General features: G+C 57.1%; 2 protein-coding genes across 3 annotated transcripts in view; both read left to right on the top strand.

Annotated features, from left to right (window-relative positions):
- Positions 1-19,530, top strand: TTLL4 (tubulin tyrosine ligase like 4). The gene is made up of 18 exons (XM_026053895.1): positions 1-1,338; positions 2,377-2,507; positions 2,979-3,042; positions 3,825-3,949; positions 4,513-4,623; positions 5,647-5,723; positions 6,684-6,878; positions 6,962-7,044; positions 8,161-8,289; positions 8,939-9,061; positions 10,848-10,946; positions 11,572-11,706; positions 12,419-12,556; positions 14,313-14,415; positions 14,997-15,207; positions 17,259-17,329; positions 17,971-18,053; positions 18,627-19,530. The coding sequence occupies exons 1-18, from the start codon at positions 32-34 to the stop codon at positions 18,769-18,771; spliced, it is 3,330 nt and encodes a 1,109-aa protein (XP_025909680.1). The 5' UTR covers positions 1-31; the 3' UTR covers positions 18,772-19,530.
- Positions 19,531-22,263: 2,733 nt separating this feature from the next.
- The window catches only part of PRKAG3 (protein kinase AMP-activated non-catalytic subunit gamma 3), a 3,789-nt gene continuing 1,655 nt past the window's right edge, over positions 22,264-24,397 (top strand). Inside the window, exons 1-8 of one of the 2 annotated variants that reach the window (XM_026034692.1) lie at positions 22,264-22,499; positions 22,584-22,665; positions 22,737-22,795; positions 23,216-23,261; positions 23,431-23,485; positions 23,730-23,856; positions 23,962-24,127; positions 24,341-24,378. In XM_026034692.1, the coding sequence (XP_025890477.1) occupies positions 22,359-22,499; positions 22,584-22,665; positions 22,737-22,795; positions 23,216-23,261; positions 23,431-23,485; positions 23,730-23,856; positions 23,962-24,127; positions 24,341-24,378 (714 nt within the window). In that variant the 5' untranslated portion in view covers positions 22,264-22,358. The remainder of the gene's footprint in view (positions 22,500-22,583; positions 22,666-22,736; positions 22,796-23,215; positions 23,262-23,430; positions 23,486-23,729; positions 23,857-23,961; positions 24,128-24,340; positions 24,379-24,397) is intronic. The other variant, XM_026034771.1, reaches the window with a different exon arrangement.

Raw genomic sequence — 24,397 nt, 5'->3', positions numbered from 1 at the left:
CYGGCGTTTGCCTCCTGGGCTATGGCTCTACATGGCCTCTGCAGGGCCCCAGCGCAGTAACCGAGGCCCCAAGCAGGAGAAGAGCTTCAGGTTGGGCTCAGGCAGCCCGCAGGCAGGGAGAGCCCTGCCGCGCCGGGCCTGTCCCCGCGCTCAGCAGCAGGTGAAACCTGTCTGGAACGTAGAAGGGAAGCATGTGAGTGCTTTCCAGGATCACAGCCTGCTGCTCTCAGGGATCAGTCCGCAGCAATCCAGCTGCTTGCACTCGCCACTGCTATGCGACGCGCAGCCCGGTGAAAGCGCCTTCCCGAGCCTGCCCCTGGCCCAGCCCTGCCCGGCTCTCGGTGGGAGCACTCTGCTCTTCCGCCGCTTCAGCCTCAGATCCAAGCCCTACCGGTTTCCTTTCCAAAGCTCCCTGGACACCAGCCCTACCGCAGGAAGGGGCATGTCCTCCCTGCTCGTGGAGCCCTGCCTGTTGCCTGCACAGGAACGCCCTGGGCCTGAGGCAAAAGGCTCTGCCCTTGGCTCGGGTAAGCAGCCTGCCAGCCCGTACAGACCAGTGCTCAATAACAACTCCTTCCTACGGCCAAGCAATACTCAAGTGCCTTTGCCGCAGCCTCCGGAGATCAAGAAGCTGAAGAACATCCACAGCTTTCCTGCTGTCTGCTGGCCCCACTCTGGGGATGGGGGGGACTGTCCCCCCGCGAGCCTTGTGAACATAGCGGTGAAGAACAGCCTTGCTCCGGAGCATCCCCTCTCCCTGCTGAGCCCGGTGCCCAGCACTGTGATCCTCAGGAAGGACTGTTGCTCCTGGCTGCTGGAGGATGCTGAAGGGCGGCTGCAGAGCGTGGAGGACAAGAGGGCAGAGAGCAAGCTCACGGAGGCTGTGCAGAAGCTTGCTGGGCAGGTCGCTGCGAGCAGCAGCTTCAGGCACGCGGCGCGAAGCTCTCGCCTTACGAACGCGGGCGGTTTGTCCACCAGGAAGAGCCGGTGGGGACAGCACATTGTAGCCCAGCTCACCCCGAAAGAAAGCATCGCCCCCCTGAACCTCGAGATGGGTAGCCATTGCCTTAATGGGAACGCGAGCCTTACGGGCGCYGCCGGCGCCCTTGTCTGCACTAAACGGATCAGTGCCCATCTCCTGGCCCCGCAGAGCGGCTCCGGCGAGCGCGGCGCTGCCTGCAGGCTGCTCAGCGCCCTCGCCCTGCGCCGCGGGGACCAGGCGGCGAGGGCACAGCCTGCCCACCTTGCTGCCGTCTCTGAGGTCGCGTCGCAGATATCCACCATCCAACTGGAGAAAGAAGGGGACTGCTCCCAGGCTGCGCTTCCGGAAAAACTGGAGTAAGTAGAGGAGCAGGGGAGGAGGGTGTCGCTGGCCTCGTCTGGCCTTCGTGTCCGTGCAGGTTGTGAGCTGGGAAGGACTGCAGCCCTGAGCAAAGCCCTGCTGCACCCTGGCACGGTGGGCTCCTTCCTTCCACCCCCAGGTCCGCTGCAGCTCTCAGGGTGGTGCCAGGCCCCGCTGCAGCTCCAGCCTCCTCAGGGTGGCTGCTCTTTCTGGCAAGGATGGAACTGCTGCGTGGTGGCCCCACAGCCCTCCCCTTCTTCTGGGAAGGAAAGGGGCCTGGAGCAGGAGCCTCTCTCCTCGCTGTGGTCATCTCTGCAAATGGACATGGATTTCAAGAGAAGGCAACTGTCAAGGCAGTTCTGGCAAGGGATCTGCTGGGCAGAGGCATGTAACAGCTGCAGGAAATGTGGGACTTTAATGTGTAAAAGAACATAGAAGTGATGTAGGTTAGGGGTGCAGGGCAGCAGATTTGGGTGGCACGGCGGACACAGCTCCCTCGCTGTCCTTGGGAAGGGGAAAAGGATCGTGCCTTGAAGAAATGCAGAGACAGGAGATGAGAAGGGGAATGAAAGGGTGGGAAGGCGACCTCCACAAGAGGCTGTAGAACAACCCAGCTCTTTGGTGCAGCTGTGGATAGTAACAGACAGTTAAGGGCAGAATGGCCAGGAACCGGGTGCAGGCCTCCGAGTGTTGAGGCTTTATCTTCCTGCAGCCAGGAAAGGACTGAGGGAGGCAGGGCCGCCTCTGGTGGCTGCTGTGCTGCTGCCATCAGGCACCTTCTCCCAGCAGGGTGCTCTGCACCTTTTTCCCTCTGGCTGTTCCCAAAACTCTTCTCTTACAGGGTGCCCAGATCCTCAGCACCTCGCTGACTGCCAGGGGCCATGCCATCCCTTGCCATGGGTGCTTGTGTGTGAGGAGGAGGGCAGGAGGGCAGCGCTGTCCTGGCACTGCGCACCCACCCCGCCAGGCACTTGCTCTGTTGGCCTGAGAAAGCAGGTGGTCACTGTCCCTGTGTGTGRTGCTCTTTGTCCCAGTGTCACCGCTGAGCAGTCGCCGCCGGAGCTGAGCCATGCTGAGGTGCTGAGCCATCCCGACATGGATACGGAGGAAGAGCTTCCCGATGCTTTGGATGAGAGCTTCAGCCAAGAGGAGGAGGAAGAGGAGAGTGAGTGGTGTCCCCGCAAGGGGAGTGCTCCTTGCTGTGTTGAGGTTGGGGAGCGCAGGGGAAGGAGCAGAGCTGCCCTCCTGCTCGCTGTGCTCTGGGCCAGGAGTGCTCTCATCTTGCTGGAAATGGTGCCCTCTCTTACATCCCTGCCATCATTTTGGGATGATTTGTAGATTCCTGTGAAATTGCTCTTGGATGCAGCGCAGGGAGGAGTGGCACAGACTCCCCTGGGGGGAACAGCCTGGGGTTTGCAGTCATCCTGCTCTGATGCTTGTCCAGCTCCTCTGTGTGCAGGGCTACCAGCTCCAGCCTCTGCCCTCTGTTTTATGCCACCAAGATGTGGGTGAGGTTTGGGATCAAGGGTGTTGGGCAGCTGGGAAGGACCTGTCTCCAGGAATACTGCCTTCCTCTCCTCCTCTGTGTCCATTTGCTGTCCAAGGAGATCAAACCTGTGTCTCTGCCCTCCTGCAGGTGAATCGGACACTTCTGCTGTTGCTGGTCTGTCTCCCAGCGGCTCAGTGGCTCTTATTGCCAGGTCAGTAGCTGTCATCTGTGCACTGCAGTGTAGTATCTTTGTCCAGGCTGTCCAGCTCTGCCATCCCTGATGACAGATGGCAGCTGTAGCGTGCAGGGGAGTAGAGGGGATAGAGAGGGTGGCTCCCCAACCAAAAAGGTTTTTTTTTTCTCCACTGGAAACCAAAGCTTTCCTCTCTTCCTGCAGACAGTAGCCTGCAAAATGCTGAGGGTGCATYCACAGCAGCAAAACAGGAGTCTCAATTTCACTGCAACTGCCAGTCACTGGGTTAGGTTTACTGGATTAAATTAGGATTTTGCAGTGTCATTGCCTTGCAGATAAACTGGAGCAGGGGCATCCTGGGCCAGTGATCGCACTGACCCCCTGGGATCCTGTCTCAGTGTGGCATCCTAGAAATAAGCCCCAAAGTCTGGATTTTTCTTTAGCCTTTGAAAAGTTTTTTTTTTTTCTGGGGAGGATTGGTCAGCAGAGAGGGCTGCGAAGGGCCCTGTCTCTGTGCTTCCTGACAGACCTTTGGGGGAAGCTGTTCTTGCCCGTTCAGCCGTGGGACCTTATCCTTGCAGCAGTCCTATCTACGCACCAGGCTCACCTTGGGCTTGCTCTCTGCTTGACTTACTGCTTTCCATCACCTTGTAACTTGTTTGAGAAAGGGGCAGAGCTTCTGGGGAGCAAGTGTTGAACCTGAGGGTGCTGCACTGTGCGCTGAGACAGCATGAGCTGGGTGGCACCCCCTTCTCACTGTGTTCCCTGTAACCAACTGCCTACTGCTGCCTCTCTCCTAGGAACTGTGTCAAGTGCCTGACCCCACCAGCTGAGGCTCGGGAGCCGGTGCTCAAACCAGCTCTTGTTTGCAGTTTATTCCCTAATGTGCCTCCAACCATCTACTTCAGTACTCGGGATGAGAGAGGTGAGCTGGGGCCCGCTTACCTGCAGTGGGGGAGATGCCAAGAGCAGGGTCAGTGCCCAGCCAGGAGCTGGCAGCTGCCCTCGCCCCTTSCACGAAGAGACACCCAGCACCACTGTGAAACCAAAGGGCAGAGTAAGGTTAGGGTGGCTCCTGCAGCCTGGAGCATCAGTGAGACTAGGACCAGTAAGACCAAGAGCAGCATTTGAAACAGCATGTGGCAGGGCATGAACAAATGGCTCAAGATCCTGGATCTCCTGAGGTTTTGGGATGTTCTGCTTCGTTCCGGTTCTTTTAACTGGACCACGAACCACCCAGACCAGTGCCTGGTCTCCTTTCAGGCCTGAGTGGTTCATGGCTCTTGCAACAAGACATGGGGATTGTTCTGGTTGAGAGCAGGTCCCAGGCTGCCAGCAGGACTGCACATGTGCCATTTCTGGGCTGTCTGATCCTTGGATGGGGCGTCTGTGTCCCATGGCCTACTGCTCATGCAGATGTCCAGGATGGGTGCAGCTGTAGAGTGTTTTGCTTGTTTTCCTTCTGTCTTTAAYTCTTTGCCTTCCCAGTGGAAAAGCTGCCCTGGAAGCAGAGGAAGCTGTTGCGGTGGAAAATGAGCACAGTCACGCCAAACATAGTGAAGCAAACCATTGGCAGGTCCCACTTCAAAGTCAGCAGGAGTAAGTTGTTGGAGGCTGCCAGCAGGAGTTTTGTTGTATCCTCTGTTGCTTCCAGCCCATGGGTGAGAGTGGGAAAGGTGCCTGCCAAGAGCAGAGCAGGAGTGGTAGAGATTTGGTCACTGTGGGACACTGGATTTTCATGTCYGTGTGTCTGACCTGTGGTCTCCAAGCCCCAAGGGTCCTGGCAGTGCCCAGTGTCCCTTTTGGCTTGTCCCTGGCACGGGCAGTAAGGCTGTACCTGGGCTCTTGGGACTGGCCCAGGCCTGTGAGGGTGGTATTTGGGTGCTTAGGCTCTGGCCTATTTAAGCTGTGCCTCTAGGTGGTGCTGCCACTCTGAATGTCAGTTTGCCCAGTGCCACCCCTGCACTGGTGTCCCTTGTCCCTATGGTCAGCCAGTGTGGAGGGAATGCCCCTCTTCTGTCTGACTGGGGAGCTCTGGTCAGACTGGGATCCTGTTGCTAAAGAGATGTGGAAGAAGAGGCTGGGGAAGCACCAACCTTGTCAGAGCTTGGGTTGGTACCATGGCATGTGGCCTTCCAAAACTACTTAAGGGGTTTTTGTGTGTATCTGCYCAGTAGCTGTTTCGTTTTTTRTTTTATTTTTTTTCTCCCTCCTCCTTTGGAGACAGGAGGCAGTAGAGCAGGACAGAGCAAGTGCTAGGACGTCCTGCAGTTCTACGCCTCGCAGTGCCCTGTAGCTCCCTGCTTGATCCACCTGCTGCGTTTGCCTAACACGTGGGTTAAGGCTGCTCTGCAGGCATTGCTGGGGGACTGAAGCAGTTTCTCTGGCACAATGCCTACTTGTTCCCCTGCACCAGCTGTGGTAGCAGCACTGGGACCCAAGCGATAAGCTGGATCACAGCGACAGCTCCCTGGGCAGGAGCTGGTAGGATTGCTTTGTGCTTCTGCCACCCAGGATCCCTGGCATGTTTCTGCCAGACCCAGGAAACGGGCTGCTCCTGGGCTGAGAAGGAATTGTTGGAATCAGTGAGCTCCATCACAGACTTCTCTGTCTTTCCTGCAGAAAGCAGTGACTGGCTGGGCTGCTGGGGCCACCACATGAAATCAGCCAACTTCCGAGCCATCAGGGAGCACCAGAAGGTAGGGAATGTTTTGGGCTGGCCCTGCTCACGTGCATATGGAGCATGTTGGGAACAATTTGAGTGCCCCTCTCTTCAGAGCTACRCATCTGCTGTGCAGGCTGGCTTTGCAGAGGCCCCCGTCACAGTGTGGCAGCTGGTGCCCCTGTGCTCTGCTGGAGCCTGGCAGATGGGCACAGCCAGGAGCATCTCCTGTGCGTGCAGTCTCCTGTAGACTGAGGTTGTGGCCAAGCTGTGTTCACTGTGAGTTCAACTAAATCCAGTTAATATTGTCTGAAGCAGTCAGTTTTCTCTAGCAAAGCTGAGCAGTAGTTCACCAGCACAGCCAGAGGCTGCATGTGCTGCTTGGGCCACAAATCAAGCATGGAGGTCGCACACGCTTGGGGAACATTTGAGGCTCCAGAGGCTTTTATTGCATCACACACYCACATTTTCTCTGGAGAAGTGGTTCTCTAAACTGAACTTGAAGCAGCATCTGGGATTGGAAGCCAGCAGCCTCCAGCCCCTCTTTGCGTGTTAGCTTTCTGTCTGTGCTATTTGTGATGCATTGAATTGGACGGAGCTCTGGCACCCAGTTTCAAAGCAAGCMGGCAAACTACTTGGGTGTAGAGGGTACTGAAAAACAAAACCAACCAAGCAACCAAACAAAAAAGCACATCCAAACAAAGCTGAAGGACCGAGGGTTAGTGTCCAAGTACTGACAAAACATCAGATGTACCCAGGCTGCAGATGTTGGCTCCATAACCAGGGCAGGACACTGTGTAGATGTTTGTCACTGCAGAGCTTTGAGACCAGGTGGGTCTTGCCTTGTGTTGTCCTGAGAGAGGATGAAGAAGGAGTGTTACCCTCTTGTGGGCAGGTAGTCCTGCAGAGACTTTATCCCCTGGCCATGGAGCAGCCAGGGGAGACGAGAAGCTGGGGATGGATGAGGAAATCTCACAGGATCTCTGTTCCTTTCCAGCTAAACCACTTCCCTGGTTCATTTCAAATCGGGAGGAAGGACCGGCTGTGGCGCAACCTGTTGAAGATGCAGACCCGCTATGGGAAGAAGGAGTTTAACTTCTTTCCCCAGTCCTTCATCCTGCCCCAGGACATAAAGCTGCTGCGGAAGGCGTGGGAGGAGGGAGCTAGTCGCCAGAAATGGATCGTGAAGCCAGTAAGAGCAAAGCAGGGCTCAGCCCCCTGTCCTGATGCAGCTGTAGAGAGGGAATGTGACCCCCTCTTGTTTGTGTCTCGCAGCCAGCATCAGCGAGAGGCATTGGCATCCAGGTCATCCACAAATGGAGCCAGCTCCCCAAAAAGAGACCGCTGCTGGTGCAGAGGTGAGTGAAGGAAAGCACAGCAGGCAGCCAGACTGGCATCTCCTGCTGTCTCAGCTCTCTCTGGCCAGACCTGGGCAGCTAGATCTGATTTGCTTCTGGAAATTTCTCTCTTGCCTGGGCATAGCGCTGCAGAGGTCTGGCTCCAGCAGCTCCAGTTGGAGTGAMAAAGAGCCACTATCTCTGCACAGGCCATAAAGGACTCGCACAAAGCAGCTCTTAGGCTGGCTTCCCAGGAGCAGCTTTGGTCTGATGAATCATCCRACTTCAGCCCTGTTTTGATTCCTTTCCCCCTGCTTTTTATTCTGGGGCTGGATATCTTTGGAGGCAAGTGTAACTTTTCCAGTGTCTGCAGGCACACTGGAAGCAGAAGTCCTAGGGGAAGAGGTGGGAATTCTCAAGGAAGAGGTGGGAATTCTCAAAGACGATGACTTCTCCTAATTAGAACAGGACAGTAACAGCCTGCATGTACATGGGAATTGGCCAAAGGGTTTTTGTCTTCCTAAGTAAGGCTCTCAGAATCTCTTCCATTTGCAGAAAAGTGAAATAGCTTGCCTTGATTTTAGTGGAAACCTTCTGGAAAGTTTTTGTAAGTGCAGGAAAAATCGACCTGGTAGTAGGCAGGCTGGGTATTGTACTGGTTTGTCTGTTCCTTTTGTCTCCTTCCTATGTAAGTGAAAAGCTTTCTCACTAAAAATCATGAAGTATTTTTGGGTCAGGGCTGAATAATTAAGTGATTTGGATGAATATTTCCAGCTGTTTTTGCTCAGTAACCCAAGCCACCTGGGAGTTTGTAGCACACTGCATGCCCTGGATGTTCCTGAATTTTGCAGTCAGTCTTACAGAGGAATTTCTGTGCCTTGGACCTCTGGGAAAAAAAATCTCTTCAGCGAAGGAATGAGCAGGCAGGAATACTGTTCACTTGCCTCAGGGTCCCCTCTGTATATGGGAAAGCTTCTGTCTCTCTCATTTAGACTGTGATGCTCTTAACACTGTATAGAAGGGGCTTCACCTGCTCTCAATTTTCACTGCTTGTGCCAAGCCTTCTGTTGTAGGGGCTAGAGAAGTTCCTGCACAGAGACCTCGTAACCCTTTCCTGCTGCCTGATTCCGTTTGCAGATATCTGCACAAACCCTACCTCATTGGCGGGAGCAAGTTTGACCTGAGGATCTACGTTTATGTCACTTGCTACGATCCCCTCAGGGTCTACCTGTTCAAGGACGGATTGGTTCGCTTTGCTAGCTGCAAGTAGGTTGTGGGAGGAGAGCAGTGCTGGGCAGCAGGAGGGCTGCCCAGCGCTGTGTTACTGGCCTAGGCAGTCACTCCCTATGTGGAGCTCTAGTTTCCTTGCTGAAAAAAAAAACAGTTGGATAAGTGGGACTGTTCTGGGTGGTAGTGTTGGAAAGGAAGGTGAGCGGATGCTCAGTTTGTCCACCTTTTCTAAAGCAAGATCAGCTCAATGTAAAGCAGTTCCTGAAATRTGCTGCCTATGCTTCATAGTAGGTAAGAGCTGGTGTACCAGAAGTTAGCATGTGTTAGCACACAGTGTTGGCCAGTGGCTTAAAATATTTTGYCTTGGGCTTTACAGTTCTGCAGCACTTTTGCTCACTGGTGTTTTGCTCTTTTTAACACACCTGCAGCACGGGAGATGGCATGTGTCTGCCCCAAAGCAGCGTGCTCCGTGCATGCTTCCYGCTTTGTCCCGTCAGCCCGGGGCCAGCAGCAACAGAGACAGTGGAGGAGCTCCTTGCTCCAGGCACACTGGGGATGGCTGCAAGGCAGTCTTGTGGGTGGCCAAGAGGAGAGGCAGTGTCCTAGATGAGACAGAAATTCTGCCTGCCTTGTGGGGRCAACTAGTTTGAGCTCAGACTGCTCGTGCTGCTCTCCCCTCCTCCAGGTACTCCTCCTCGATGAAGAGCCTCAGCAACAAGTTCATGCACTTGACCAACTACAGTGTGAACAAGAAGAACACGGAGTACAAGTCCAACTCAGATGAGTCTGCTTGTCAGGGGCACAAATGGTAGGTGCTGGAGAGGCTTTCAGGACACAGGGTCAGCTCTGTCTTGTCATTGCGAAGTCAACTGCTCTTCAGTGCTTCTGTCTAGAGGTTGAAGGTACTTCCAGTATTGTCTGCCTCTGCRTGGGGAAGCTGAAGCACAGAGGAAGCAGAGTGACTTTTGTGCAAATGAGCATCAGTAGAATCTGTGGCTCATTGCAGATCTTCCTGCCCTATGGGTGATACCTTCACGTTTACCTGCTGGTGACSTGCCGGAAGGTGCTGGTTACCTGCCAGCACCTGCCACACACACAGCTGCAGGAGGCAGCTCTGGCCCCCGTGTTCCCAACTCAGACCAGTTCATTCCTGGAAACTGCTGCTTCTGGGGTCACCCTGGCAGCTACCAAGGCTTCTCTCTGCCCTGTGCCTCATCCTCTCCACTCTTGCCTTGGTTGCACCCTGCTCTGCCATTGCTGTTGTCTCATTCACACTCCACTCTCACCTGTGTGTGTTCATTCTCTTGTCCTGGTTGGGAGTTGATGGCAGGTGGTTAAACCTGAGTCTGATTTTATTAATAAATAAATTAAAACTTTCATTGGCAGTTCTGATGCATTAGCTGACTAGACAGGAGCCTCTTGCCACTTCACCCCTGATTCCTCAATGGAGCGGGAGAAAGCGGCGATTCTGGGGCAGATTTTGGGGCAGAATTGCTCATTTGTGCTAGTGCCGTGAATGGTGCAGAGTGCTGGGGAGCAGCAGAGCTATTTCTGGTTACCTCGGAGGAGGGCTGCAGCCTTGCGGGGTTCTCTTCCCTGCTGTCCATTGGCAGACTGGCCCAAATCCCCAGGCACTTAGCCCTCATTCTGTGCTAGTATCCAAACTCTTTTAAAAATAGTGTAGGATAGAGTTCTCGATTTATGGGCTCGCGGCCGGGCTACTTCACTTCCAAGGGGGCTGCGGGAGGGGGGGCTGCTGTAATAGGCTGGTTTCGATGTCTTGGGCTTGCTCTGCAGYTGTCTGTTCCCCCACGGAGACGTTGGGAAGGGTCTGCTGTCCCCTGTGCCTGAAATCCCATGGGGTGGGATTGTGTGAATTTCCAGTATCCCCAAGCAAGTCCAAGCTGGCTACTCCTACGTTAAAGATGAGCAGCTGTAATCAACTCCATCTTGTATGCAGGAAGCGTGACCTTTGGATTCCTGGCCATTAGCCACATGGTCTCATTTGAGCAACATCTGAGCATCCTTGGCTCGGTGTCAGGGCAGCTTGCAGCCTTGGTGTGGTATGGGAAACTCCTATAAAAGCAGAGACACTCCCCCCAACATCATTTTCCCCTGAGTTTTCTTTTCTTCTCTCGGTCTTCTCCCCAACTTCAGTGAAATGGCCCTAGATAAAAGATTTATGGAGGCCCTGATGGATTCCTGCTGAGCTGCTTTGCAGTGCTCATGAGGAAAGCCTGCAGAAAGAGGAGGTTTGCTGAGGACACGGAGGGCGGGGGAAGAGCAAATCTGGGGCTGACATACCCTGCTTGTGCTAATTTGGGAGCTGATACTCCAATGCTGGGACAAGTCTAGGACAGATTTATGTTTCTGGTGGCTTGGTCCTGCAAGGTCAGGGGCCAGGATGGGGAGGGCAGCAGCCAGGAGTTGAGTGGTTTGGCAATTGCCAGAAGGATGACTGTTCTTGGAAAAGGTGGGAGATACAGCTTTGCTTGCAGTCAGGGGAGGGCTGTGTCAAAACTCCCTCTGTTTCTATTGCTGTAGCTGTGCTGTGCAGCAAGGGGCTACAAAACTCTCTGCTTTCTCTCTCACAGGGCTCTCAAAGCACTCTGGAGCTATCTGACCCAAAAGGGAATTGATAGTGAGGCCATCTGGGAGAAGATCAAAGACATCGTTATTAAAACCATCATTGCGTGAGTCCTGGTTCCTCTGGCAYCTTGGCACCTCTGACAATCCAGCCCTGTCCCAGCTTCAAGATTTCTCTCTAGATCTTTCTGTTCACTCTGTTTCTTAAGACATATTGCAACAGCTTGAAAGAGTAAATAGAAATGAGTCAAGATCTTGGCTCTAGATGAAGTTTTGGACAGCCTGATCTAGCTGTGTGGGGCTGTCTTGCTCTGCCAGTGCTGAATAGCCCGTGGGTGTGAGATGGAGCCTTTTCCCATCGACAGCTGGGAAGCTGCTTTGCCCTTAAAATTTCCAGGACCTACCTGCTGTGGGAGAGGGGAGGCTGGGAGGGTGCAGAGTACCCAGTGCCTCTGCCCACCATGTCTCCCACTCCACTGCTTGGGCAAGTGCTTGTGCCKGAGGAAGAATCCTTCCAGAAGCAGGAACCTGTGCTCAGAGGCTGCTGATGTTGGATGCAGGAGCTGGATCCCTGTGCAATGCAGCAGTATCTCTCACTGCTTGCACTGGTCACTCACACCATCTGTTCCCACAGCAAGTGGCCACGTCTGCTGTCAAAACGTGCTGCAAGCTTTCAGGCCTCTGTTGCCTGGCAGTTGGAGAGAAAAAAGCTTTTTTTCCTGTTCCTTGCAGATCTGAGACCTATGTGAACAGCCTGGTGAAGATGTATGTGCGGCGCCCGTATTGCTGCCACGAGCTGTTTGGGTTTGATATCATGCTGGATGAAAATCTCAAGCCCTGGATCTTAGAAGTCAACATTTCCCCCAGGTAAAGCAGTTCCTGCTCTGAAATCTCTCTCTCTCTCTGCTAGAGCAGGGKGAATAATGGCCTTTCTTTTACCACAGAGGGAATTTGGCCTGGGATGTCCCCTGCACTGCGTGCTGAAAGACTTTGGGGTTTGAAGCCTCCCTCTGCAGATGGCAGGAGTCAAAGTCCTCCCTTCTGCAAAAGCAGCCTCTTTCCACAGCTCCAGCTTTTGTTGGGCACATTCCGATTAGAACAAGGAAAGAGTATGTTCAAAAAAAAAGGACAAGGAGGGATGTGTCATGCATCAAACGCATGATGACAGATTTCTTCTTGGTGTGGGCCAAAGCGATCAGTGGCTCCAGTGCCTTGTGCACCAGTCCTGGTTTCCCAGGCAGGGCAGGGAGCAGAAGGGTTCACGAGCACCATCCACTTCCATGGGCGGGTGGGCAGGAATTGGGCATGGAGCTGCAATCCCAAACAGGCCTCTGGAGCTGGAGTGGTGATTTCTAGTAACCCTCTGGGAGGGTGAAAAGAACTGAAGTGTTTCTTAAAGGGAGGCCCCCTACAAAAAGCCCTTTCAGGATTTTCCTCATTGCCTCATGGCTATAATGGGCATTGTGAGGTGAGGAGTGCATTGGGTTTTGTACCCAGCTGGGGTTAATCCCCAGAGTGCTCCCAGTTCTGTGGGGCTCAGCAGCTCCACTCCAGCACACTGTGATCCTCTTTCCTGCAGCCTCCACTCAAACACCCCCCTGGACGTGAGCATCAAGGGCCAGATGATCCGGGACGTCCTCAACCTCGCTGGCTTTGTTCTGCCCAGCATGGACAAGACRGCCACCAGGCCAGGAACTGGAAGCAGCGCTACCTCCAGGTGAGCCCACGTCTCCATCAGGGCAGGATGGGCTGTTCCTCTTGAGGATTTCATGTGGGGTTGCTTTCAGCACCGTGAACACTGGCTTCTGTGCTGCAGGGAGCCTGTGTTTCCTGGAATTTTAGCTGTGGCTCTGAGGGACTTGCATCAGTGCCTGGGTATCTGGTTCCTGCAGTCTCTTCAAGGTAGAAGGATTGTGCCAGGTCTGCGAGTCCATAATTGGAAGAGAGGCCAGAGCCATTCGTGCTGCTCTGCAGTTAGTCACGTCCTGCCGCCTCCTTTCCCAGCCAGAACTGTCCCCATGCTGGGCCACCCTGCCTCTCCGTGGGGCCACAGCCTGCCTGCATTGGGCCTGCATCCACTTATCCCATCCCCCAGGGCTGCCTTGCTGCCTCCTTGAGCAARTTGAGCACTGTTAAATTGCAAAGGACAGAGCTCCTTGTTCTTTCAGCAGGGCTATGGGTGCCAGAGGCTGCAGACCCCTGGGTGCACAGTCTGACTTGCAGCCAACGTGGCTTTTTCTTCCTTGAGCCTCATTCCTGAGCGCTATCCACCCGGGCACAGCTGGAAGGTCCCTGTTGCCTCCGTGTTTGTGTTCAGAGATTGGGCTTTTCCTGTGCTCGATGGAGGGTAGGAGGAGCCGGTGCAGGTCCTTGCAGCAGGGTGGCTGTGGCTTGCTGAAGGGGCAGCTTGTTGAGGTGGCATCTGCACGTGGTGGCACATGGTGCCTGCCTGGTGCCCCAGCAAGGGAGAAGCCTCGAGCAGCAGCCTGGCCYAGAGAGCTCTCGCCAGCTCCTCTGCAGCACTTGGATCTCACGCTTGTTTGCAGCTTGCAACAGAGGTGCTGAAGGGCAGGTCCTCCTAGGGACCTGCTGGGGATTAACCAGATCCTTAGCATGGTTCAGATCGGGCATGACTGGAGTTCCTGTGTGCAGGGAAAGCTTGCTGAACAGCAGCTGCTGTGCTGAGAAGTGTATGAAGGGATTTTTTTTTTTTTTTTTTTTTCTCATGGGCATAATTCTAGTAGAGTTTTTGGTGTGCTTTGTGACCGTGCAGCACAGCCCTGGGGGTCTGCTTTCACTGGCTTGAGTTGTACACTAAGAACTCTTTTTGCATCAGCTGAACTACTTCAGTTAGTTGCATACAAGTGTTAAAAGGTATTGGACAAGTATATCCCAGACTTTGGCCTTTCAAAATGCTTCAGTTGAGTGTTTAGAATAGCTTAGAGAGTTGCTGGTCAGATTTTACAAAAGGCCAGAATTTCCTGCAGCATCTGGAGCTGAATTTGAGTTCTTAGATGTGTCAAGAAGWGTTTGATGTAGCAGATCTCTCCTTCCTATTCTGAATCTAGGCCTGTACTTAGAATTAGAAAGCTGTGTTCAAGGGGGAAATGTAAATCCTACCAGGTTCAAGTGCTCTGTGTTAGATCCTAGTGTGTCTTTGGCCTGTCTGTCTCCTACCTGAGTGTGAGACGATACTTCACCTTTTGGATGAAGGGATGTTGTAGTGCCCTCGCGAGGGGCTGGCAGGGCCCTGTCTTTTCCCCTGCCTGCATCCTTCCAGGTTGCCTTGCTGAGGCCTAAGGCTGCAGGTACTTTGCTGACCTCAGAATTAACAAAATCCATGGRGGAATAGCTTTGTTCCGTAGCATCTTCCTGAGGCATCGGTGCTCACACAGAAGTTGCTGGAAACAGCCCTGCCGTGGCAGGGCTCTGCACTGTGCATATAAATAATCTACTGGGTCTTATGTCCTCAGTGCGGGCAGTGCTGTGAAGGAGAAGTCCAAGTCAGCCTCTGAGTTCTTCACAGTGGAGAAAATGAAGAGAGCTTTTTACCTGACACAGAAGGACCCTGACGAGGTARGAGAGCATCTCCTCGGACACTTGCACCATCCTGCCAAGCCCAGATGGTCCCACGTGCATGTTCCTTGCTCCTTTTCACATTGTACCCCACTTTGGGGACAGCCAGATGATGGGGACCATTTGGGCTCCAGTGGGTTACAAACCACATGGTCAGAAAAAAGAGAGGTTTGCAGAAATTGCTGCTGCTCTGGGTTCTCTTTGCTTTGAAACGGACCTGTGCTGAGGAGCACRTTCCCTGCTGGTCCCCAAACAGGATCTGAGTGCTGCTCTTTCCTCTGCGTGATGCTGTGCTCCACTCGTAGCATTAACCTGCTGGCTCTGTGCAAGGTGGCAGGGACACTTGTCTCGCRTGCAAGCTGCCAGTAAGAGGTAGGGCTGGAGAGATGAGCATCATTTCAGCTCTTTGCAGCCTGGATGTCACTGCTGAGCCTGAATTTCTCTATTCTCCTGGTGTTGCCTGTGTCCCAAAGGTCCTGGGCACACGAATATCTCTGTCTGAAGGGGTTTGGAGACTGAGGAGAAGCAAAGGGGCATCAGAGCACAGTGCACTTCTGATCCTGGGATGCTCTTGTCTGCAGGATTTCTATTCCTCCATGCTGGACRCCCTGACCCCGGCTGATGTTCGTGTCCTGGTGGAGACGGAGGATGAGTTTTCCCGGCGCGGGCAGTTTGAGCGCGTCTTCCCCACCCACATCTCCATGCGCTACCTGCCCTTCTTTGAGCAGCCTCGTTACTTCAACATCCTGGCCATCCAGTGGGAGCTCAAATACTACTTGAATAAACACAAAGGTAACTGAGAGCCTGGCATGGTCCCCGGGGCCACACTGCCTGCCTGCACTCACAGGGGCCTGTGAACTGTGCTCACCTACACCTGCTTTACAAAATGTGCTCTGTTCCCAAGCTGCTCTACATGCGAGGAGAAACTTATTCCAAGTTGATCACGGGTGCTGGCTGCCCTGGTGTACTCAGCACCTGCGTGTTAGGTGTCCTAGGGTTGTCTTGTCTCCATCCAAAGCAGACTGGATTCGACCTTGAAGCTGTAAATGCGGCCCTTACTGCACACATCTGCTCTCTTTAAAGACAGAAAATACTCAAGTCATTTGATCTGTTCCCTGAAGTTATTTTGTGAAGGGAAGAGAAAATCTGACCTATTGCCTGGTCTCCTGTTGCTTTCTAGTCTATGGAAAGGTTTCTGAGTGCACAAAGGAGAAAGGAAGATTTTCTTAAGCAGTAGGAATGCAGCTGTCACTTCCACCTTTCCTGGACAGCTCTGATTCAGTAAGAACAGTACTTCAACAAATATTTTAACTGGGCCAGACCAATTTCTTCTTGCTCAGGGCTGTCTCTAAAATAGCTGGAGAGGCTATTTTGCAAGAAAGAACTGGCAGAGGTCTAAYGTGAAGTGTTATAGGACTGGAAAACAGAGAGTTTACTGTGGGGCTCTCTGTTGCACATCTGATCAAGCTGGAAAGGTTTTTGAGGCCATTGGCTCTCTGCTGAGCTGACCATATGTGTGCTCATAGCCTGACCTTACAGCAGAGTGGGGAAAAATGCTTTTATCACTTCTCACTGCTGTTTAAGTAAATATGAGAGGGGTTAGTAACTGTCTCTCTCAGAGAGATAGTAACCTCATAGCCCTCTCCAGCTGCACTGTCAGTGCGTGTCTGCCCTTCCTCTCGCTAATGCCTCTGCTGGATCCTCTCCTGTCAGCTGGAGGAAAGATCTTGTCACCATTCTCGCTGAAGGGCCGCCCTGAGCTCTGCTGCTAACGCTGGGAACCTCATTCCGTGCGCTAGCCTGGAGAGCAGAATCGCTGCAGCCCGGTGCTGTTCTTCACCTCTGAGCAAAACCCAGCCTTTCTCTGCGCATTTTCCTTTCACACACGTTCTGTAAAGTTGCTGTTTCTCCCTGGCCAGCAAAGTGGMGAACGTTGTTGGCTGCACAGAGCTGGTGTGGGGCTGGCAGACTACCCCGGGCCACCAAGACGTGGTTTTCTTTCCAAGGATCTGGGGCTTGCTGAAAGGTCAAAGAGGAACRGTTTGAGTGGACAACAAGGATTCCTCCTTTAGCCGGGGTTAGTATCGTATAGCAAAACCACAGTAACCCCAGCTGGATAGCATTAAGTTCCTGGCCCTTGCTTTGCTGGCTCTTAAATCTGAAGGCAACTTAACTTGTGTTGTGGCTCTAGGGACTTTTAAAAGGAAAAAGGCAAGGCAGGAGTCCTCTGCTTCTCAACGTTGTGTCGTTAGTAGGTGGCAGGGAGCTCGGTGGTGCCGGAGGTGGAACAGGCCTTGGGGGGAATGGAGCCCTCAGTGCAGCTGGACACAGGGCTGTGCCTCAAAGAGCCCCCTGTGTGCTCTGGAGCAGCATGTCCTTGTGTGGAGACCATCTCCAGGGCTGCTCCCAGGTGTCCGTGCAGCTCTCCTGTGGGAAGGAAGCTGATGACAACACAGCTGCTCCACATTTGCACTGCAGAAAATTCCTTCAGTGCAGCCCAAATCAGCTGCCGCCGCTGGCAAGAGGCAGGCTCAAGGGGCCAGACAGGCTGGGCTAAATTGGCAAATCCCCTGTTGCCCCAGTTTCCCTTCTGGGGAGCCAGAGGGATGCCAGAGCAGGTCACGTGCTGCCCTGTGGTGGTGTTTGCTTGTACAAAAGGTGAATGCCCTGAATTTACCTTGTGTTTGCTGGAGCCCAGCTGTTTCAAGTAGTTAAGTCATGGCACATGCTGCACAGTCAGTTCCCTTTTGTGCAGTGTTTTTGTGTGCTCTAGGCTTGGAGGATTCAGCTCTCCGTATTTTTGTCCTTCATTCTTGTTTCTTGTCCGTTCTGTTGCTGTCCAGGTCTGGAGCTGTTGAGGGACAGCTGTATCAAAGGATACCACACTGGAGCAGGAACAGATTTGGCCCAGATGGTGAGTCAGTTTGTGGGTGAGCTACAGAGAGCTTGTTCTCTGCCTGCTCTCAACTCCGTTAAGAGAAGGATTGGGAAGCATGAGCTTCCTGTTGCCAGATGCCCCACAATCCTGGGAGTTCCTGCCTCGGGGGCAGGCAGGGACAGCCCGTAGCTCTCTGGGCTGTCGGGATTCAGATGTGCTCATGTGCTTGTTTAATCTCCTGTGACTCCTACCTGTGTTTGTGCTCTTCGTGCCTGGGGGCCCTGGCACRCAGTGACCTCTCTGTCTCCTTCCAGTGTGATGTCCATTCAGTAAGTCAGATCTGCAAATACTTTGCATCTGATGTATCTGAGGCTGCACCCAGCGCACCCAAAGATTTACCAGAGACTTCCAGCCTGATCTGCCCTATATTTCCCTCTGTGAGGGAACAATCTCTGTCACTTCCGTGCCTTAGGACAGAAATAAAGACTGCTGTGTTTGCTATTCTGGGAGCAGACTGGTGGCAGTGACAATGCCTGGTGGTGTGAGGGCTGTTTAAGTGCGAGAGCCCTAGGGCAGCCTATAGCAGAGCCCAGCCTGCTGGCAGCGCAGCAGAGTGAGGGCTTTGCTACGTGGCAGCAGCTTGGGGAGCCACTGATTGTCTGTCTCTCCTCCTGCAGTGGTGCCTGCAGAAGTCTCTGTTCCTCCAGAAAAGCCTCATTCAGTCAAATGGCTTCGGCAAGCTGGACCTGGCCAGCCTGGGGTGAGTTTGCACCGCTGTGATGYGTCTGACATTGGCACTGTAGCGTTAGGACTGGGCTTGTGAGAATGGGCATYGAGGAAAGCAGGTGTTTAGAAGAATAAGTTGATTTATGGGGTCTGAGTCTCTGCTTCCTGCAAGGGCAAGTGGTAGTGTGGCACGGTGTCTGAAGAACTGACGTGTTTCCTTGTCCTTGTATGTCCAGCACTGGTGGGAGTGGGGCCGGAGGGAGAACAGCTCGACTGGATGCAGTTCAGAGAGAGCTGTCCTGGGCWGGATGTGCAGACAAGATATCCCCCAGGGGCACCTCTTAGCACCTCTGTGGGCTCTAATGCGGCCCAGCAGTTTGTGGGGGCTCATGCCAGGCTCTTGTGTGTGGAACAGGATGCAGAGAAGTCAGTGTCTCATCCAGAATGTCTCCTCACCATCGTGGGTATCTGTGGGGGATGCTACCTGGGATGGGGAAGGTGTAGGAAACCTGACCGCCCTGTTTGCTGAGCCTGTGTGTGATGCTACCACAGGTGAGTRTTGCTCCATGTCCCCTCTGATCCTTTTTACTGTCCCTTTCTCCTGCAGCGAGTTCCTCCCTTCAGAAGAGGATGAGGAGGCCCCAAGAAGCGTGGGGCGCCGCCGCGCRCAGAGTTTACCTCTCGACAAGTGCACTGGTGAAGCCGGCCAGGAACCTGCCGGCTGCCTCTCCGACACTGCCCTGGTGCTGTGATTAGGCAGCCACCGTCCCTCCCAGGGGACACCTGCACCTACCTCAACGGAAGAGCCAGGAGCTGGCCCCGGAGCCCGTGGGAACCCCTTGCACTGCACACTTGCTTATGGGCTGGTTTTAAGAGAGGGACGTTTCGCTGGGCAAAGGGAAGAGCTAGTTAGCTTCAGACTTTTAAAACAGAAGAAATCCCCAGCTGGCAAAGGCTGAGGAAGGCTGCATGGCCTGGCCTTTGTCTGGGGCTTTGTTGAAGCCTGAGGCGGTGGCAGCTTCTCTGCCGCTTGGAGCTGRCAGAGCTCGGAGCCGGCCTGGCCTTCCCCTTCCCCGGCAGCGCGGCGAGCTCTGCCCGCCTGCGGCACTGTGCACTGGTCCAGGGAGCCGAGTCTGCCCTGGCCTCGCTGCAGCCCRGCCCCAGGGCAGAGCTGCAGCCCCAGGAGAAAAAAGGCACCCTGGTTCTCCTGCCATCGCTTGGCTCCTCTGCAAGGAGCGACGGTTGAGACGTAACTGACCTGTTTTATCTCTTCAGGCAGCCTGTGCCAAGATCTTTCCCTGCTGCCCTTCCCCAGCCCTGGGGCCTGAGCCTCGGGCTTGCACGTCACCTCTGCTCACCTGTGGAGAGGCTGCGGCCACCAGTGTGGCCACCACGTGCAGTGGGACCAGCGCAGCTGCCCGGGAGGGAGCATCCTCTGCAGCCTCTCCCGCCAAACCCTGCAGCGTGTGCACAGGCGACGCAGGCTGCTGCTCTCCTCGTGGCCTCTGATCTCTCTTTTCCCTCTGTTTCTCAAGGATCTCCATTAAAGTTTAAGCACACTCAGCTCTTCTTAGGGTCTTGACTTTGCTGTGTATCCCTGGTGTATGTGGGTGCAGCAGGCAGCTCCGTCAGGCCCTGCTTCCTGGGGCTGCTTTTGGGCTTGTTCTGGAGCTTTTCCTTCCCTCTGGTGCTGCGAGGGCTGAGGTGTGAGCTTGGGCAGCACCCTTCCAGCTCGCTGTAGGCCCTGCTCCCCTCTGTGTCCCTAGGGTTTAGTCCCAGCCCCAGGGCAGCAGGTCTGCCTAGGGCTGGGAAGAGGCCCTTGGAGCGCTTCTCTCCCCTCCCTCATGTGTAAATCCCTCCCTGAGCTAGGGAAGGTGCCCGAGTCCCAGCTGTTGGGCTCCCCGCTCCACGTTGCCTGCCCAGCTGGGCCAGCCCCCGTGGGGCCGGGGTGSCTCTGGGCTGAGCGCTGGCCCTGGGGCTGCCGAAAGCCCCTCTCCCCGCAGCCCCCCACGCCTGTGCCTCCCTCCCTGTTTCTCCAGTCTCCTTGGTGACAATCTCGGAGCTCCTCGGCTTCTCTCCAGCGCTCTAAAATAGCTGCCAGGGTGCGAGCAGGAAAGGGGAGAGGCTCCCTGGCCGCTGCCAGGAGCCCCTCGGGGGCCGCGCTGGAGCCACACGGTGCTGCCCTGGCCGCTGTCACCGGCGCCCCCCTGCCCTGCTGCGCYGCAAGGGCCGGGCCCTGTGCTCTGCCCTTGTGCACCCGTTGCCCTCATCCCTCCTCTTCCTCCTTGCACCCCGCTTGTGAGGCAGGATTTGCCTCTTATCCCAGGCTGGCAACTGGCTCCCCCTGCCCTCTTGCCTCCAGTGGGTGTTTTGGGAAGTTGTAGTCTATGATTTAAGCCCTGCTTAAATCTCCTGCTCCTGCTYGCTGCGCAGTGACCCGGGGCCCCTGCAGCCCTCGGCAGCTGTCCTGGGGCTCAGCCGGAGCCACCGTGTCCCCGGGCTCCTCGGGGGCAGGACTGGTGGCCACAGGCCTGCTCGCCCACGGCTGCTCCCAGCCTGGCACGGCAGCCGGCCAAGGGGTTATTTGAACCTTCCTGAAATAGAAACGGAGTTGAGAGCGAGCGAAGAGTGGCAGGGGGTGGCCCAGATGGGCGAGRGAAGGGGTTCCCTGCAGCACTGGGATCCCTCCTCGTGAAACCTGTGGGGAAGGGTTGCCCAAAGAGGAGCCTGAGGGCGACAGGCCCAGCGTCTGGCCTGTCCCGTGTGCCCAGCTGCTGCGACTGCCCCCATGCAGGGACAGGATCTTTGCTCGTGCAGCCCTGGGGGCTGTGGYGCTGCGATAGCCCCATATCAAGCAAGGGGCTGGTCCAGGCGCCGGCAGCACCCGGGCACACAGGGCTGCATCCCCCGCGGTGTCGAGCAGGGACATAAAGGGGCTGCAAGGGGCAGGATTCCTGCCAGTGGCCCCTCTGTCCATCACCCCCGGCCCCCTTTTGAGCTGCTGCTGCCCCCGAGGCCCCCGCCGTCCCCCCCAGCGCCAGCAGGTGCCCGTGGGCCCGGCGGCTCCTCCCTCCGTCGCTCCGTGGTGGCGGGGGCACGGCTGGCACCGCTCCCTGACACCCTATCTGCCAGGCCGCGCAGCAGCCGTGGGCCCAGAATAGCCGCCCGGCCGCGCGGTCAGCATGGAGCAGCTCCCGAGCGCCGCTGCCCCGCAGGTACCGCGCGCGGCCGGGCAGCGCCGCGGGGGACGTGGGCACCGCGCGGTACCGGGGGGGCCGGCAGCCCCGTCCCTGCAGCCCCGCGCACGGGGCCCGGAGCGCGGCACAGCCTGCGTGTCCGTCCTGGCCGCGGCCGGCCCCAGCGCTGGGAACGGCTGGAGTGGCAGCGGGGGTGTTAGCAGAGGGCCCCCGCTCCCGGCTGGGGCCAGCGATGCCCTTTGGAGAGGGCTGTGGGCTGTAAATACGAGCTGCTCTGCGTGGCGGGGTCCCCCGGGGCCCTGGGGACACGGGCCAGCGCTCGCCCGGTGGCTGTCCCCGTGCCCGCGCTGCTGCCGCCTCTGCTGCTGCCGCTGCTGCCACCGCCGCGGGCTCTGCCAGGGCAGCAGGGCACAGACCTGGTGCCCAGGTGGGGCTGGCCGGGCGCCCGGCATCGCCTGCCCCGCTCCGACGGGCCTGGAGGAATCAGGGCTGGGATTTACACCTTGGAGCAGGGAAGGGAGAGGAAGGGCGCAGAGCTGCTGCGGGACCCGCCGCGCTCGGATGGCAAAGAGGGCACCCAGGTGGCCAGGGCCTGGCTCCACATGTGCCACGGGCTGGCTCCGCTTGGTGTGGCTTGCTCCTGAGCAAAGAGGAGCCSGGCAGCAGGAGGGGTGCGTGCAAGGGGGCTCCTCCTGCTGACCCCTCTCCTGTGACCCCTCAGATGTCGCTGCTGAGCGCCGCTGTCCRCCCGGAGCAGGCAGGTGGGTGGCAGTGCTCGTGCATGCCGTGTGCGTGCCCATCCCATCCCCTGCACCACAAGCCCYGCTCCTGAGCTCCTTACAAGCTGCTCCCAGGGTGTCCCCAGCCTCATGGCTGGAGAGCTGCTGCACAGTCCCCATCCATGTGGACTGGGCACAGGAGCGCAGGGCTGGCCCGGACAGGGGGCTGGGCACAGCATCTCCACTCAGAGCACCCCCTCAGAGCCCTTGGCTGAGACCTGGCAGCTCAGCTCACCGCCCAGGGCTGGGGGGGGTCCAGCTGCAGGGTTTCTGGCAGCACCATGTGCCAGAGAGGAGGAGGACGAGGATGACGATGAGAGGTGGAGGGGCACCAGGCCTGTCACCTTCACGCTGGGCACCGAGATGCTGGGGCTGGGGCCGGGCCCGGACAGCGAGTTCCAGACGCCCGACGCCGAGGTCTACATGCACTTCATGAGGAGCCACTGCTGCTACGACGCGCTGCCCACCAGCTGCAAGCTCGTCGTCTTCGACACCACGCTGGAGGTGACGCTGCTGCGGGCACCGCGGGGCACGCGGGCACGGGGCAGCTCGGGGACACGCGCGACCCGCTCTCTGCTCTGCCAGCAGATCAAGAAGGCCTTCGTGGCTCTGGTGGCCAACGGGGTGCGGGCGGCCCCGCTCTGGGACAGCAAGACGCAGAGCTTCGTGGGTGAGTGGCCGGGCGCGCGGCCGGGCCGCAGGGCTGCCGCGGCGGCGGTGCCAGCCCGCGTGTCTCCGCAGGGATGCTCACCATCACCGACTTCATCAACATCCTGCACCGCTACTACCGCTCGCCGCTGGTGAGGCCTGGGGCAGCGTGCTGGGCAGAGCTGGGCAAGGGGCAGGGCCAGCCCCTGGGCGGGGAAAGGTCTGTCCCTGGCCCGCRTCCCGCCTGGGCCTTGTTCCCTGCATCTCATCATTCCCCCCGGGGGGTAATTTTAGTGCTGAGGGGGCTCTGAGCCAGCCTGGGGCCCAGCATGGGCTGCTGCACCCATGGGAGCTCCATGGAAGCTCCCCTACAGCCAGGGACGGGCCCAGCGGTGTGTCTGCCCCTGCCTTGGAGGGGGCTCAGGCCCTGCCTGTGTGCCCCTGGCGCCCATGGGGACCCCGGGATGTGATCCCTGTGCTCAGGGAGATGGGGTGGGATGGCCAGGGACGGGGCAGCAGCCCCGCGGCTGCAGGCAGGGCCGCTCCGTGATGGAGCCTCTYGCGGCCCTCAGGTTCAGATCTACGAGGTGGAGGAGCACAAGATTGAGACGTGGCGAGGTACGAGCAGAGGAGTCGGGCTGGGGACATGATTCTTGGCATGGTGGCGGGTGCAACGATGGGGCACGGAGGCATGCAGCTGCACGCAGGGGTGGCAGTGGCCGCAGGAGAGGTTTGGGGTGCAGTGCAGCCCTGCGGGTGCCCCTCTCCCACCGCTCTCCCTTCCCAGAGGTGTATCTGCAAGGCTCCTTCAAGCCGCTGGTCTACATTTCCCCGAGCGACAGGTGAGCCTGGGGTCCCGGYGGGCACGGGCTCGCCCCGGAGCGCAGCCTGCCTGCCGCGTGCCCGGCACCGCAGCGCCCTGCTGYCCCTCGCGGCTCTGCTGGGGCTGCCCCTTCCTGGGGCTGGTGCCACGTGCGGGAGGAACCCTGCAGTGGTGGTGCCGGGATGGAGAGGACCTGGGATGCTAGCGGGCAGGGTCTGGGCACAGCTGTGTCCCCCTCCCCACGGCGGCCCTGTCACCTACAGCCTCTTCGACGCCGTCTACTCCCTCATCAAGCACAAAATCCACCGGCTGCCTGTGATCGAGCCCGTCTCGGGCAACGTCCTGCACATCCTCACGCACAAGCGCATCCTCAAGTTCCTGCACATCTTTGTGAGTGTGGGGGCGAAGGGGGCGGCCGCAGGGCTCCCCGTGCGTGCCGGTGCGTGCCCAGCGCGGCGCGCCGGGGCTCTGCCCAGCGCCGCCTGCCCGCTGCAGGGCCCCACCATCCGCAAGCCGCGCTTCCTCAAGAAGACGGTGCAGGAGCTGTGCGTGGGCACCTTCCGCGACGTGGCCGTCGTGCCCGAGTCCGCGCCCATCTACACAGCCCTGGAGATCTTCGTGGACCGCCGCGTGTCCGCGCTGCCCGTTGTCAACGATGCAGGTGGGTAAATGGGGAGGGGGTGCTGAGGGGCCCGGCCATCCCCTKTCCCCCTTCTTGGGGCTCCTGCCCCATCCCCACCAGCAAGCTCTCCCTTCCCATCCCATGTCCAGCAGCACCCAGGTCCCCTGCTCTGCTGTCCCGGGGTTCTGGAAGGAGCATGTCACCCGGGGACCCTTCTGAACCCCCGATCCCACGCTGTGCATCTCTTTGCAGGGCAAGTGGTGGGCCTCTACTCAAGGTTTGACGTCATTGTGAGTACCGCACGCTTGC

Source organism: Nothoprocta perdicaria, unplaced genomic scaffold (genome assembly GCF_003342845.1).
Source record: "Nothoprocta perdicaria isolate Ctin4 unplaced genomic scaffold, notPer1 scaffold_0, whole genome shotgun sequence".
Classification (NCBI taxonomy): domain Eukaryota; kingdom Metazoa; phylum Chordata; class Aves; order Tinamiformes; family Tinamidae; genus Nothoprocta; species Nothoprocta perdicaria.
The sequence above is the reverse complement of the archived record's forward strand: the minus strand, read 5'-3'. Positions and strand labels throughout refer to the sequence as shown.